Source organism: Acomys russatus, chromosome 3, assembly GCF_903995435.1.
Source record: "Acomys russatus chromosome 3, mAcoRus1.1, whole genome shotgun sequence".
NCBI classification, from domain to species: Eukaryota; Metazoa; Chordata; class Mammalia; order Rodentia; family Muridae; genus Acomys; species Acomys russatus.
This window is the reverse complement of record NC_067139.1, coordinates 51,722,931-51,739,570: the sequence shown is the minus strand read 5'-3', so window position 1 is coordinate 51,739,570 and position 16,640 is coordinate 51,722,931. Positions and strand designations below refer to the sequence as shown.

The following is a 16,640-nucleotide window of genomic DNA, read 5'->3' as shown; positions in this document are numbered from 1 at the left end:
TGCCTGTGCAGGACTCACCTGCCTCCCTCCTTTCTTTGGAAGGAGAACTGGCTTCACAGCAAGCCCGGTTTTACTGTCTGGACAGAGAGAGGTGTGTAAGGAAGTCTGGGAGGGAGGGAGGGAGGGAGGGAGGAGGCTGACTACAGGCTGCCTGGGAAAGCAAACCCTTGATACATGTTTGAACATGAATCTATGGGACGTCTTGCTTCTATTTCAATCATGACACTAAGTCTACATGGGTGTGTCCACAGTGGTGTCCTTGTCTTCTTTATCTGTGAAGTCAGACTAAGTGCACAAACCTCTTCCTAGGTTATTTCCACTGGTTCTTGGGACTTTCAGCACTGCGCCTCCACTCCTCCAAAGCCACCCTCCCCCTTCCTCTGAATCAAATTCTCATTTTGGATAAGATCCCAAATACATTACTTAACTTCGAGAATGGGCCTTGCTTTTTGTATGATAAAGCTATACACTTGAATATGAAAGGAATTTCTCCAGGACTGCCCCCCACCCCCCGCCACTTTTACTGGAAAGTCACACAATAGAGAAGAGGGATTTTCAGAGATCAGCTGATTTGCCAGGTAAGAAAAACTGAACTTGTAAGGTCCTAAATCGACTAGGCCACAGAGCACAAACTAGAACTCAGGCGCCCTGACTTCCAGTGAGGCCAAAGTATGCTCCACCCAGCCCAGTGAAAACAAGCAAGTTTCCTTGCTTTTCACAGTGACTTCCTTTGTTTTAGGTAACTCTCGCTTGATATGGCTTGTTTTTCCCAGCATTCCCAGGCTAAGGCAGTGAAAGGCAGGCCAGGGACTGTTCACCTCTGCCCTGCCAGCAAAGAGTGGGTACATTCAGCTGCATGGGTGCATTCTTTGTCCATTTTCAGGTAAGTTGTCACTGCTTGCTTCTCAGGAACATCTGCTCTACACTGTCATCGGGGGAGGCTGGGCAGCAGGTAACGGTGTTTCCTATGCATGGGCCGCAGTGTTTTAGGAGGCGTATCTGCCAGGGTGATGGTGTGTAAGCTACATTAGAGTTAGTGTTCAGAGAGTCAAGCTGTTTCGTGCCACAGAATGCAGGAAGCTGAGGGACGAATGCGGACTGAGAGATATTTGTAAGTAAAGCATTTGTGGCTCCAAAACCAAGGGAGGCATCCCCCCCCTCGTCGGACAGCCTACACCCAGGAGCAGTTCTTTACCTTTGAACCCACATTATTCATGTACCGATCTTTCCCAGGGAATTTTCCAAACAAGATTAGAATTTCTCTCCCTGATTGGAAGATCTGGGTCCACAGGGAAACATCATCACCTCAGCAGACACAGCCTGGATAAGACCTTTGTGAGTCGGGGAGAGAGGCCTGGCTCACAGGCCATCAAAACGGGACAGCACTCTGTAAACAGGTTTGAGCTTTGTGGGAATGGCTTCTGAGTCTATCTAAGCTGTGAGGGTGCCTTTCTGCTTGAGGTAATACCACTTGCATTTTGGAAACTACGCTTATAAACGTTGATGACGATTTCTAAACTCTATGGGCATGCTGAGAAAAAGACTTTCCTCGTGGCCTCAAAGCAGTCAAATACCTGCATGTTTGCCAAGTTGCACTCTCGCGCAACTTGAAGTAAATTACAAGGTTACGAAAGGCCACAGAAAGGAAAGCTGATTTGTTACGGTATGGACACTCCCACACGTTCCAAGTCAGGCTGCTTGGAGAGTAATGGGTGCTGGAAAAGGTGAGCTCCTGAGTAGAAACTGTTCCTTCCCCCTTGCAAGTCGAAAGCCACGCTCAAGCGGAGGTGGCCTGTGCTCTGCTGGCTTCATCCTGCAAACATCAGAACTGGATCGTGTTGGATCAAGATGACTGTGGTCTTGGTTTTAAGGCCTCTTTAGTCTTCTGCAGTGCCATCTGGCTTGCTTGAGTCCGAGCAGGGACAGATAGGAGCTGGTGATGGCTTGGTGCTGGTGAAATAATGATTGTCCCCCACGTAACCTCCACTGCTGTAAACCCTTCAAAGCATTCCCACTAAGGACCGGAGGACAAGATGCAATGGTTACAAAGACCCACATTCAAAGGACAACTTCATCTGAGTCAAATGCCATTGATGACTCCTTGACCCCCTGATGACCCCACCCACACAAAGAAACAAGGAAACAAGAACAGAAAGAGCTAGAGGTGGAATGAAACGACACCAGCAACGCTGCAGGAATGAACCTGTCCAGCTTGTTTAGTCCTCGAACACTTCCAAGAAGAGAGGCGGGAAGAGCTCCGTTGGGCACTCCACCTTCATGTGGAGGAAGCGGCTGGCATGGCAGGCGCCGATCATCCGCAGGTCTGTCACCTTCATCAGGAGTTTAGGCCAAAAGTGTGTTACATGGTGCTTTCGGTAATTGATATAGTGTTCAAAGGCCAACAGGAAACTGTCTTGGTATTTCTCGATTCTCTCAACACAGGCCAGCCCTGGGCGATCTGAGGGGAGGAGGAAGATGGATATAAATTCAGAGGTGGAAAGAGGGAGCTCGTTTGATTCAGTTCCAGATCTGGGGACTTCACTGCTGCTAGGAATGAGTGACAATGTAGCATGGGTCGTAGAATACCAGAGACCACGGTGATGGTTGAAATGGATAGCTGTGGTGGGGGGGGGGTACAGTGTTGGGATGGATAGATCTGGTGGGGTAGGGTGCAGTGTTGGGATGAATAGCTTGGTAGGGGTGGGGTGCAGTGCTGAGATGGTTAGATCTGGTGGAGGTGGAGTGCAGTGTTGGGATGGATAGCATCCTGGTAGCCACCATATGAGCAGCTCCATTTTACCCATGATGCTCTTCCTGACCACAGGCCCAAAGGCAATAGAGTCAGCTCACTGTGGACACAAGCCTCTGGAACCATGGGACAAGGTAAATCTTCCATCCCTCAAGTTGGTTTTACAGGGTGTTTTGTCATAGCGATGGGAAAACAGACATATCTGCCATCTATCCCTTTCCCTTACTGACTTATTCCAGAGTAAATGTCTTATTACACAGTAACAATATCCATTTTTCATAAGCAAGTTATAACTATGAAAACAAATGCATGGAGAAACAACTTATTGAATATTAAAAGTTTCTTTATTAAAGCCAAAGGTTCTGGATGAGGATTTTGTGCCCTTGAGCACTTTCTTGTTAGAGACAGGGAAGCAAGTATTGGAGAGCTGTTACCGTGAGACTAGCATCATAGTGACTCTCTCTTTCTGACTTATTTAGGGCAATCAGAAGAAATTATGGAAGAAATAGCTTTCTCCCTATGTAAGCCAACATTATTTAAAAGTGTCTTTGTACCAGTAATGACTTAGCTAAAACCTGTGTTCATTCCCTCCATGGAAATAATTCCCACATGTGTTTAATTTCTATTTTAATGGGTCCCTTTGGAGAGTGGCTATATCACAAAGGCAGCCCTCAGAGAGGCTCCAAATCTTATTTCTCTGAAGACTCTCTGTGTTCCCTGAAGGACTCAGGGACAAGTGACTACTGGTTGCAGCCTAGATACTGTCTGAAGTTTCTCTGCATGGGTGTCAATCTCTTGAAGTCACTAAGCCCCTTGTAGAATGACTTTATGTTACACCACATGAGGTAACATTGAATTCATTGGATTCTATTGGTTAAAAGCAAGTCACAGGAAAGGGCATTATACCAGGGTGAGAACAGCAGATATTTGGAAAAATGGAGCCTCTGAAGTCTGTCCAAAGTCATCAAGGGAGTTAGTCAGTGTGCCGTTCTGTCTGTATTTCCACATTAATTTCTAGATCAGTTTGAAAATATGTAGAAAGCATCCATTCAATTAAGGGCTCTCAAAGTATCTGTGACTCTGGTTTTGTGGCTGTGTTTGGCCACACATCTGGGCAGCATTTCTTGGAGTCTACTGGACATTGGCTAGACACATCCATGACCTTGAAGTGTAACGGATCCAGAGGGAGATATGGGTAAATTAAGCAAATTTGTGACAGAACAGAAAGACAAGTACTAAGGAAATAAAAACCTGAAATAAAGGGAGCATCCTGAAGCAATTTTCTGTATTTCAAAACTAGCTTCCACTAAATAATGCTGTTCACTTTGCATTTATCTATTTATTATGATGCAAATAAACAGAGGACGGTGTCAGCTGTCATTAAACCTTCACTGTTGGGAGCTAGGTTAAAGACAGTATCATGTCCCCCCAGGTGGTGTCTGGGGAGGTGGACTGTTGAATGGGGAGGGGGTGGGAGCTAGGACTCGTTGGCCAATAGAATGTGGCTGAAATGATGCTGTGTGGTCAGCTTTTGCTTTCATGTACTTGAACCCCTCCCTCTTGGGACCCAGCAGCTATGTACTGAGTACTTTTCCTGAGGGGAGGCTGCTAGGGGCAACTTCCACCGCTGTGCGCCACAGCTCAGCTCTGGCTCTGCCTATCTTGGATGTCTTAGGCACTCAATTTTGGGTTGGTGTGCTGTACAGTAAGAGGAAACTAAAACTTGAGCTGTGAGTTCCACAGGATGGTACCATCACTGGCATCTGCACCTAAGGGCACATGCAAAGCCAGAGGCAGGCGAGAGTGGACGGACTGGCTGCCAAAGGGATCATTTTATAGGGTTTCAGTTGCCTCTGTGCCCTTTCTCTACCCCAACTGGGCATCATGCCAAAGATTTGCAGTTACCTTAGTTAATCTTCACAGTAATACAGTGAGGCAAATACTCTAACTTCAATTTTACTTAGAGACATGCAGACTCAGGTAGCTGGAAGGTAACATGCTTATTGGGGCTTAATATGAATGCTTGGTGGGTAAGGTTCGGATTTAAAGCTAGCTCTGTCAGAATCCAAGGCCAAGGGAACACACACTTCTGAAACGCCACAGCTATGACTATTTCCATAAACAGTTTTAGAAAGCATCTAAGTTAGACACCAATGTAGTCTGTGTAGTGAGTTCCAGGCCAGCCAGAGCTATATAGCATCAGATTAGATTCCCCCACCCCACCCCTGGCCATTCAGCTGCCTGTCAACAGACTCCCACAGTTTCTTCCTGAAGGAGAGCCAGCTAAGACTCTGAGGCTAAAGAGAGACAGACAGCCCATTACATGATGTGACTAAGGACAGAGCCACCGCCCACCCCCACCCCCACCGAAGCTCTTTCCACACCCACTGAGAGTGTCAGCTCACTCACCTGAAGACATCAGCAGGACGGCCTGAAGCAGGGCAACTTCCGTGTCATCCAGGTTGAACGATGATAGAGACATGCCCAGGTCAAAGATGGCATCTGAAACCACCCCAAGACCTCCATTTTTCAGCTGGCCCCGTGTCACCGCCATTTCCCCATTCAGGGTTAGAGTCTCACTCTCCGGGTCGTAGCGCACCGCAGCTCGAAGGGACATGATCTCCATGCAGCAGCCTTTGAGGAGGATGATCTGGTCCTCACACGGCAGCTGAAAAGAAGAAGGTCATTCAGCAGAGAGTAAGAGAGGAGCGCCAGCCAGGCTGCTAGGAAAGCAACCAGACAGCCTCTGTGACCAACCTAGGTTCTCTGAGCCTGCATTCTCTCACTCTTTACTGAGAAGGATGCTAACAGGCCATCTTTTCTTGTTTGTTATTTTTGTCTTTCCCCCCCCCCCCCCCCCAGAGCCGAGGACCGAACCCAGGGCCTTGCGCTTGCTAAACAAGCGCTCTACCACTGAGCTAAATCCCCAACCCCCCCTTTTTTTTTGTTTTGAGATGGAGTTTCACTGTGGTATACTGGTTGGTTTGGAACACACTGTGCAGACTAAGCTGGCCTCAAACTAGTGGCATTCCTCTCGCCTCTGCCTCTGGGACTACAGGTATGTAATACCATGCCCAGACTTCGACTACTTAAACAAATGTATATGGATATTTTGCCTGCACATATGTGTGTGCACCAGGACTGGTCATTGGATCCCTAGAACTAGAGGTACAGATGAGTGTGAGCTGCCTCTTCTGTGCTGGGAAATTGCACCTGTGCTCAGATACCAGAGTCAATGGGCAAGCAAGACACTTCTGCTCAGAATTCAGGGTCATCTTAAGCTCCTGTGGCCACCATGTTAATTAGGTTATATGACAATGGATTAATAAAACTTTACAATAGAACTTTGTGCAGCAAAATGGAAAAAGTAGAAATTTATTTTCTGGCATTGGAGAGAAAGTTCTAGAAGAATTCAATGTCATTTGAAAGGGATCTGAGTAACTCTTACATCTTGGGTTTCTTGCCAAGATTTACAGTCATCTCAGTTAAACTCCACTGTAATACACAGTAAGGTAAACATTTCGATTTCAGTTGCATTCACATGTGTGAAAAACAGGCAACTCAAAGCGTACCATGCCAGTATGTGTAGATGAGACTGGGATTTAAAACTAGCCCTCTCACAATTTAAGGCCAACATACACCTCTCAATACAGAGCTACGGTGAAATTCCCATAAACAATGACTGTGTAAATTGTACATAATGTCTAAGTCTTCCTTGAAATGGTTGTTTCTTCTTTTTGGGGATGGAAATTCTTGACTAGTCCCGCAACTGAAGGCGGTCCTCTGAGCTGCTGGGACACACCAAGCAGTTCTCATGTCTGTTCACTACTCAGCCCCTCATAGCTCAGCTTTAAACTACGTATACTTCTCTATGCAAAACAGGCATCTATGACTGACAATTCTGTTGTTCCTCTTACTTAGTGACTTGCTTTTAAGTCCTGACTTGTACTTGGATGCCTGGCTCTTGGGGGAGCTGGAAGTGGGCAGGCCAAGCTTGGTTGCAGATGACAGGAAGGACAGGATGGAGAAAGCACAACAGGACCCATTCCAGCTCCTCCAGGCCTCTCTGTGGGCTCCTCAGGTGCAGCCCGTGGGTACCATCCTCTGTGTCTCCCAAGCTCCCAGGTAATGCTCACACATTGCAGAGCCCTCCCTTGACGAGAACCACTCAGGAAGCCTAGAGGTGTAAGTCACACAATCCCTTTCCCCTCCCAGATTTCATTTGGTTATGTTTGTCATGGCAACAGAAAGAAAATCAGAACAGGTGCCATGCTTGTTCATACTCTAGAATGTCCATAAGTGTTAATTAGAAAATATTAAAGGTCAGAAGGAGGCCAATGGTTTCCCTGTTTCCGTTCCTATCCTGGCTCACTGCTCTGTCCTTCTGGGTATGACTTCTATGGACACTTGAAAGTAGGCAACAGGAAGTTTCTTCCATCCATTATCTGAGGTCACTTACATTCCAGCTGGGTGGTCCTCACTGCAAACTCACAGCATGGATGAGCTGGAAGTTAAGGCCATGATGGTTATCCTCCCTCCATGAGGAGGCTTTGTTCTCTCAGCTGAGGTAGAATTGCACATCACTCTGAAGCTTATGGAAGAGGCTCACTATAGTCTGTGCTGACTCCACAGGCTAATTTTCTGGGCCTCAGTGAAGGTGTGAGAGCAGCAGTCTGGCATCCCAAAGGGAGAAGTTCTCCAGGAGATAGAATCAGCCTTACTGGTTTCAGAAAGCCAGAGGCATGATGGGAATGTCATGACTTCATTGAGCCTGGGATGCAGTATGGTCGGTATATGATGCTTAAGCCTGAAGTCCATTCCCAGAACCCATGGTGTTTCACCTTTTACAGCTAGGTATGGTGGCACCCACTTGTAATCCCAGGGCCGGGGAGGGAGAGACAGGTGAATTGCTGGAGCTGGCTGGCTGGTTAGCCTACTGGCAAAGTTCCGGAGAGTCAGAGAAAAGAAATAGTGTAAGCAGTACTTGCCACTCAGGCAGGGCAGAAGGACATCACTACATGTTTGGTCCTATTTGAAAACCCCAATGGCTCTAAGTGATACCAGTGCAGATGGCATCTTGGGTCAGAAGACAGCGGCACACCTGATCAGGATTCTTGCCCATACCCTGTAGTGGCCCTGTTGTCACCTGCTGCAGGAAGGAGCTGTCAAAGTGAGGCAGGACGTAAACTGAGGTAAAGGAGAAAATGTGCTAAGCGCAGGAGGGAGGAAATGTCTCTGAGGGGAAGCATGGGCTCTGGTGGGTGAGCTTTCCAGGCCCCAGAGAGGGCAAGGGGATTGGGCTCAGAGGAAAGAAGAAAGCTCTTAGAGACAGCGAGCATCTTGCTCTGGGAGGGCTGCGTGGCTTCCATTCTTCTGCTCTAAGAAGCAGTCACAGAGCCATCTCTCTGGAATATTCTGTAGAAAGGGTATAGACATAAGTTCAAACCGCAGCAACCAACTTGATCAGATTCTCAAACCCAAAATTGGCTCGCGAGAGAAAGCACACTGGAGAAGCAGCTGTTTTTTTTTTAACAGTACTGGGGGTAGATCCCAGGTCATGCATACATGGCGAGTGCCCTACCGCTGAGCTGTAGCCCAGCAGGCATTCTCATTTTTCATGGACTCTGCTTTCCTACTCTGAAGCTCTGCTGGTTACTGTTAAACAACACCCTGTGCTCTTTGGAAATCCAATGAGCCATAAGGAAAAATGACCCAAATGGAAGAGCCGTGTCCTTACCTCACAAAACATGGGCAACTTTTTGGCAAAATCCACCACTCTGGTGATTGCTGGTGTGATGATCTTTGTAAAATGGCTGAAGGCTTCCAGGTCAACCTTGCCACCTTCTGGGGCGTTCACAATGGGTGCTTGTCCAATGTCTTCCGGCTGAGGAGAAGAAGTGAGAACAGTTCCAGCAAAGCTGAAGAAACCTTGGTTTAGCATAGCCCTCATATGGCAGGGGCGTCACTTCCGCTTGCCCCCGTGTGCTGATCAAGTGGATAACTCTTACATCATTGATGTCCTTGAGCAAATGTGTATGCCTTGGCCATGGCTTTTATAGGCCCCAGGGATGATTCTCACAGGACTGTTGAGAGAAAGAAAGAGGGGAGGGAAGAGGGGGGGAAGAGTGGGGGGTGAGGAGAGGAAGGGGGTAGTAAGAGGTAGAGGAAGAAGGAAGTGGGATAGGAATATGGTACAGGGGGCCATACTCAGGGCTGTGGTGGAAATCCTAGGTCACTGGTGGGCACATGCAGAGTACTGTGTGTAGACAGTAACGGAGGCACACAGCTGGCGAGCCCTAACAGACTACCTAGAGTTTGTTGATATTCTTGCCTCTGATGCCTAGAGCTAAAGCTCCTTCCTCTTTGGCCCTGGGGACTCCAGTTTGAGGTGGTCTTAGCTGAGCACCGAGGGGGACGACCTCTCAGCCCACTGTAGGCAACTGAGTTGTCAAACCAGGCAAACCTTAGGGTGTGGTGGGGCATCTGCTTATTTTCATGCGCCCAGAGTTCCTCTGCTGTTTACTTGCTCAGAGGCAATGCGCAGCAGGGCAGCTCAGAGTGGACAGTCACAGAGTGGCTGTCACTTGGGGGATGTTCTCAGGACCTCTCTGGGCTTGACTGTTCAGAATCACTGTTTCAGCCTGGCCCCAGGTGACTCGTATATGGTAGACTTCCCCGCATCCACAAGCTGCCCCTGCACCCCCATCCCCCCTCCCCATGCCCCTGCCAGTGTGCATTCTGCCACCTGCCCTAGGGTATCTTGTGGTGTCCCTGTACTTCATGTAAGGACAAGCCTCTCTACTGCCAATGCTTGTCTTCAAGATTCTTAACAACACACTGATGCTAGCCTCCACTTCTTTCTCCCACATGGCTCACAGAAGTCTAGGCCTTTGGACAAGTTCAAAATCAGACCAGGGAAACAGGTCTTTAACACCTGTTCGCTTTATGGTGCCTGGAAACAGATGGTCTCTTCAAGCATTCTCCAGGAGTTATGAATGTCACCAAAGACATCAGAGACCAATGGCTGTGGGATGGCAGCCATATTTGTCTAATGCTACAGTGAAGAGATGTGAACAAGACCTAGTTTCTCCAAGACATCCAGTGCTGGGGGGTGGGGGGTGCGAGGAGTGGGAGGCAGTGAATGGAAAAGAATTACCCCCTTGCCATTTGTCAAGTAGCCACAAGGATGATGTCACTGCCCATGGCAAGATTCCATGGCCCCAAACTTTGCTGCATTGCAGATTTCTAGGCCTTACCCCTTGTGTCTGGTCCTAAGCCAGGTGGAGCTAGAGGCTCTGTCTTTCTACAGAGGCTGTGGGATGTGCTGCCGCTGGTATCCTGAGGCCCTTGTGAGGATGCCAGGTGGTCAGTGAGAAAATTCAGCTTGGTGTACTGCAGCACTTATCTTCTCCCCCCACAGCCTGCCGGTGGTCACATCTCACTGGACAGCAGGTACTTCTGACCCTCAAGTTGCCAGCCCCCACATATCCAAACATCTGCTGGGCAGGTCTAGTCGGACTACACTGAAACAGTCAGTTCAGTGTCCTCCATAAGGCTGCTGTCCTCTGCTTTCCATTCCACATGTGGGTGGAAAATCAGTGGAACCCCTTCCTGTCACCAGTGATGTGAAAGATGAGGAAACTTATGCAAGAGAATATGGCAACAGTAAAACTACAGCTCAGATGTAACGTCAGAAGCTTTTCTGTTGGGAAACAAACATCAGAGTAGAAAAGGCATTCTGCTGTAGCATTAAGGTGTATTTCTGCAATGGACCTCAGGTACTAGGGAAAAGAGAGAGAATCTGTGGAGGTGAGCCGCCACCTGGTGTAGAGAACAGAGGCTGAGTAATGCAGACGCCAATCTGACTTCCCTGTAGATCTTTCACCCGCGAGGACTCCACATCACTGGATTCTTCTGGAATCTGTTAGATAGCTTACTGGCGTGGGTACCAGAGACATGGATTTGATCCTATGCCCGGTATGTAACTGTGCCCCTATACTCCAAGCGCCAGCATCAGTGATGCCCCTGGCTTGTGTCTCTCTGTGGTGAGGGGCTGCTTTGCCTCTGGACCTGCGAGCTGCCTTAGCTGGATCATAGGGCATTCCAACACTAACGCTGACATCTGTCCTCTGTGCCCCAAACGGACCACCTGGGTCAGCACATCTGGTCAGCACATCTGGCCTCCCCACTTCATCTCACAGCTTTTATCTTTTCTATTGTCCCCTTCTCTCTGGTTCTTTCCTTTGAAGCTCTTACGTCACTCTCTCATCTCTTGTTCACTGCGAACCCCAACTCAAAGCCTGTCTGCTCCTAGACATCTTGCTAGATGGCCTCACTTGAAATGATGGTGACCTCCTTTGCACACTCACGGGGGCCAGTGGGTGTCACAATTATGGTACTGAACATCTGTTACTCTTACTTTTCAGTTATATAGTCACTCATCAAAGATACAGACTTCTCAGAAGAAGAAGAAGAAGAAGAAGAAAAGAACTAAACCTTTGTGGTTTTGCCTGCTGGGTACCAACCAGGCCTTTGGATGAAGCCGGGCAGACAGTATGCTTGTTCATACACTTACTTGCCAACACATAACAAGTAAATACTATGGGCCAGATTTCACTCTAGATGCTAAGATTATAGGAGTGAACCATGTCTCACAAGGTAAGCTGCACTGTAGTGAGGGGCGATTGGTGATAGGCAAGAAAAATAAATTCACCGAACAACTCCAGTTTGTGATAAGCCTGGAGATGGCAGTGCACCAGGGTCAGGAGATGGTGACACCAGAGGCCTGATGAGAAGCAAAGTGGTCAGGGCAGCTGTCCATGGAGTTGAAGGAGGAACATTTAAGGTAGAGGGAGAAGCCAGTAGTCGTGGCTTTGAATGTGAGATGTTCACCACGGGCTCATGTGCTCAAACCCTGGCTGGGGTGCTGTTTGAGAAGGGCCATGTAACCTTTAGGAAGTGGAGTCTGGCTGGAGGAAGCAGGTCCCTGGCAGGTAACCCACCAGGTCTCATAGCCAAGCCCCCACTTCCTGTCTCTTCTCAACTCCCTGAGTGCTGATGCAAGGTGACCAGCTGCCCCCTGCCCCTCCTGCTCCTCCTGCCATGACTTCTTGGCCACTGTGTGTGTGCCACTTTTTACATCAACTTGACGCAAACTGGGAAAGGAGGGACCCTCAATAGAGAAAATGCTTCCATAAGATCTGCCTGTAAGGCAATTTTCTTAACTAGCGATTGACTGGGGAGAGCCCAGCCCATCTCTAACTAGTGATTGATCAGGGAGAGGCCAGCCCACTGTGGGTGGTGCCACCCCTGGGCTGGTGGTCCTGGGTTATATAAGAAAGCAGGCTGAGCAAGCCATGTGGAACAAGCCAGTAAGCAGCACTTCTCCATGGCCTCTACATCAGCTCCTGCCTCCAGGTTCCTGCCCTGTGTGAATTTCTGCCCTGACTTCCCTCAGTGAAGGACTGTTACCTGGAAGTGTAAGCTGAAATACACCCTTTCCTCCTGGAAGCTACTTCTTGTCAAGGGTTTCATCAAAACCATGAGAAGAGTGACTAATACTGAAGTGCAAAGTTCTGAGGACAGAAAAGACACTCCAGTGGGTGGAGCCTGGCAGAGAAGCATCATGCTGGGCCCCATGGATCACAGGAGAAACTCTTCTAACTACCAACAATGCTCATTGAAGGGCTACAAACAGGCAGAGGCTGGGTGAGGTATGTGACTGTTGGGTCAGGGGAAGGTGAGGTAGAGGGAGAAGATGCAGGTGACAAGAGTGGTTCCAGTAGGCTAAGGTGGGCTCACAGTGAAACAGACAGAAGTGGAGAGCACAGGACGATGTACTGGGTGTAGGCTTAGGAACTCAGAGCAGCCTGGCTCCTCTGGGCAGTAGGGACAGAAAGGTACATAAAAGGACTTCAGGTGTGTGTGCAGGTGTGGCATCAGTCTCCACTCAGCACCGAGGAGGCTGGAGTTACACAGACCTCTGCCAGCTGGCTCTCCGTGTTGAGGTTTCCTTGGTATTGTTCGAGGCAAGTAGGAGATGTGGCCAGTTGGCATTGTTTCAAATGGCTGGCTGAAAGCCAAGGACATCTAGCTTGGCCTAGAAGCGCCCTGGCACCAGCAGAGCGGGATTTGGCCAGGTGGAGAGGTCCTTCTCTCTGCTCCGCAAGTGTCTGCTCATACCACTGCAGAACAATATAGAAGGACTCTGGCACATCCAGAGCCCTGGGGCCTTCGACATGACTCCAGCCCCTCCCTACACCAATCAACAATCAAGACAGTTCTTTCCAGATGTGCCCACAGGTCAGTCCAATCTAGGTAATCCCTCAGTCAATACTTCTCTCAGGAGACTGTGTTAAGCTGATAGTTAAGGCTAGCTAGGACAGAACTGTTAGCTATGCTGTTTTTAAGTGAGATTTCTCGACATTGTCGCGCGCGGGCGGGGGGGGGGGGAATTCACCACTCAGAAGAATATGGTTTTCATTCTGAGTACAAATTACCAGAGTAATCCTTTGCACATATGCAAGCTGGCTGTGGTCCAGGGCTTAACTGTACTGTCTCTGAGGATGTAACAGTGGAACTGTATGTTCAACTTTAAAATGGATTGAGTTACGTTCTTATTAGCCACTGTTGTGTGACAACTCGCGCTAAAACACAGCAGCTTAAAACAATAATTTTTAAATTCTCTCGGTGTGCTGGGGGTTAGTGGCACAGCTAAGGGCCCTTTTAATTTTTTTCTTTCTTTATTGCAGTGGGCTGACCTCTCTCCCCTACTATCTGGTTTCAATCTGGACATTGCATTGTGATGTTTATTCTAAGTATCTAAGTATTATATCTAAGTATTACAAGTTGGTGTAAACATGTCGTCATTTGTTCTCTGTATCGGCAATAAAACAAACTAGCTAATGCTGAATACTAACAGAGACTAGGGTGGGACATCCTGGTGAGTGGGGCGGGGGGGGGGGGGGGGGGGAGGAAGAGGAGGAACGACAGGAGGGAGGCACAAGGAGGAGACCGGGAAACATCAGGAGGAGTGGAGTAGACCAGGATGTGAGTAAAAAGCAAGTAAAAAGTGGGAAATCAGAATGGTAGGAAACTATACCAGCATGGGGGCTTAGGATGGAATAATTATCGCACAGCATTGTGCTATAGGCTCATTAAATAGATCTTGGTCTCTCTGTGTAATTATTTGGGTATAAAGCTGGTTAAGGAATAATCTCTGATTTTTCAAAAATATTAATTCAATATTAAATATTAATAATCTTTCAACACCAAACAGACATACAAACTCACATATTCTCACACAGAAATACACCTATACATATAACCCTCTGTAGGCATATACACATATATGTATCCCCACATAGACACATATGTATACACATATTCACACACACACATACACACACACACACACACACACACACACACACGTATTGCTCCTCTCCCCACATCCCCACAGAGACACACACGTACCCACATATCCCCACAGATACAAACACATACATGTACACATAAACATATTCCCACACAGCATACAAGCACACACATACACATATATCCCCACACAGATACACATGCATACACACTTACATATCCCAATACAGACACACATGCACCCACATACGCATATCCCCACATAGATACACATACGCATATCCCCACATAGATACACATACGCATATTCCCACACAGACATACATGCACACACATATTCATCCTCAGAGTCACACACACACACACACACACACACACACACACACACACACACGTGTGCACATAAGTTAAAAGAATAAATCCTTAAACTCTAGAAAGAAGCTCTTTAGTGATGACAGAAACCTGCTTACTGGAATTCATCCCCTCCTAGGGGTGAAATAAATAAATAAATAAATAAATAAATAAAAGCATAAAAATTCTCCACAATCCAGAATGGGCCCTGACTCCTCCACCTGACTCAGAATTCAGCTTGAATCCCACTTCTTGTGGACTACCTGAAACCAGAATGCAGTGCCAGGCCTGGCAGTGGCCCACACATCTGAGGAGAGGGCACACCTAGCCCCATGGGCATGGTGGATTCTGTACTGAGTTGGAACTGGTGTGTTGATCCAGAATTAGTGCAATTTAATTCCAGACAGACACACCAGGGTGGGCCAAGGGTGAAGCAGAAGGACGCTGGCCTCCTGGGACCTCTTTTAGTTTGGAGAGGTAGTAAGGTGATAGGGGGGACAGGAGGAGCCCACACAGACCTGGCACTGGATACACCGGCTTCCTCATGTTCTAGCCCAGTCTAGCTGTGGCAGCCCTCACAGGCTCTTTCCTGTAAATGGAGGTGTTCTCTGACTCTATCTATAGGGAGTGAAGAGTTGAGGAAGCAGCATTGAGACTTGAGCTTGGTATTTCGTAAGCATCACCTCAGTGTTTGGTGACTTTTCTCAAGGCCATCAACAAAGTACTGGTGGCATGCGACAGTTTGTTTATGGTGACTGTGAGAGGATTTGATCCAGGATGGGCAGATTTATGCATGGCCTTTTCTTTCCAAAACTTCCTTTTACGATTTTTTATTTGTGGTGCTGGGGATGGGCCCGGGACCTGACACAGGTTGGGCGACTGTTCTATCACTGTGCTATATGTAGCCCAGCTCTTTCTGGGCTTTGACTTTTGAGACAGAATCTTGCTAAGTTTCCTAGGCTGGACTTGTAGCTCCAGCAGGCGTTGAACTTGCCATCTTCCTGCCTCTGCCTTCTGAGTAGCTGTGACTGCCAGCCTAAAGCCACTGCATTACAGTGTTGCTGTTGTGGTGCACAGACAATTCCACCACCGTATCTCCTTGTTTAGAGAGAGCAACTCTGATATCAGACAGATTCACAAGCTTTGCAGCCAGCAAAGCGCTCACAAAAGCCTTTATGTCACACACTGAGAGCAGAGCCCGTCTCTGAGGTGGCTAGATACTGGCTGGAGCAGGTGACCTGTCTAAGGAGGTGGGTGAGGAGACTTGGAAGCACAGGACCCGTCAGCTTTGGGGCCTGGCTTTAGTCACTTACTGCCATACCATCCGGGGCAGTTATGTGTGACCTTGGGCTTGGTCTGCCTGTCTGTAAAATGAGAATAGCAACTCCACCAACTTAGGAGCACTAGGGAGTCTAGAAAAGAAATGAATGGGAAGGGCTGTCCCCCTAGGATCCAGCAAGAACTCACAGGTCTGTCTTGTCTCTGCAGCCTCTCCTTTGCTATATACTCTTGCTCCCTGGCTACTGGACTCAAGCCTTCATTCCGAGATAAGCGTTTTGACATTGGTGGCAGATACAAACTCAAATCTGAGGTTCAAATCCTTCCTCCTAGAGATTCTGCTGAAGGGGCATGCATGTGGACAAGCCTAGAAGGCTGAGCATGTACACTGGTAGTCTGAGGACAAAGAGGGGGTGGGTGGGTAAGGCAGCAGGAAGCAGACATTCCTGAGGAGCTGGCTCCAGCCCTGGGAAGCTGCTGTGGGTTCCAGTGGCCTCTGCACCCCGCCCCTTCATCCATATTGCATGGCTGCAGAAACCTTACCAGAAATTTCCGCTTCTGCTTCCAGTGGCTGCCCTGGGCGTTGGTGGCCACGTGGGCCTCGGTGACTGTCTTGATGAGCTCCCATTCCTCATCTGTGGGCTCCGGCTTGTGCCCAATTGATTTCTGCAGCTCCTCCCGCCGCCGCTTTTCCCGGTTCTCCTCTATCAGCTTCCGCTTGGCGAGCCTCTTGCTGTCATCCAGCACCACTGAGAGACAGAACGGTGAGAGGGACTCACAGTAACCCAGAGCTTGCAGCAGACTGTAGGTTCTGAGCCTTGGGTCACACTGGGCATGTTCTCCCTTCCCCAGCCAGCTATCTCTCACTACCTACTGTCCAGTGTGA

At 48.4% G+C, this 16,640-nt stretch overlaps 1 protein-coding gene across 15 annotated transcripts in view; it reads right to left on the bottom strand.

Annotated features, from left to right (window-relative positions):
- Nucleotides 1-1,816: 1,816 nt before the first annotated feature.
- Thrb (thyroid hormone receptor beta) overlaps nucleotides 1,817-16,640 on the bottom strand; it is a 327,017-nt gene continuing 312,193 nt past the window's right edge. For all 15 annotated transcript variants that reach the window (XM_051140201.1, XM_051140160.1, XM_051140185.1 and 12 more), the window contains 4 exons: nucleotides 16,298-16,503; nucleotides 8,487-8,633; nucleotides 5,159-5,417; nucleotides 1,817-2,458 (listed from right to left, as the gene is read on the bottom strand). In XM_051140201.1, coding sequence (XP_050996158.1) covers nucleotides 2,217-2,458; nucleotides 5,159-5,417; nucleotides 8,487-8,633; nucleotides 16,298-16,503 — 854 coding nt within the window. In that variant the 3' untranslated portion in view covers nucleotides 1,817-2,216. The remainder of the gene's footprint in view (nucleotides 2,459-5,158; nucleotides 5,418-8,486; nucleotides 8,634-16,297; nucleotides 16,504-16,640) is intronic.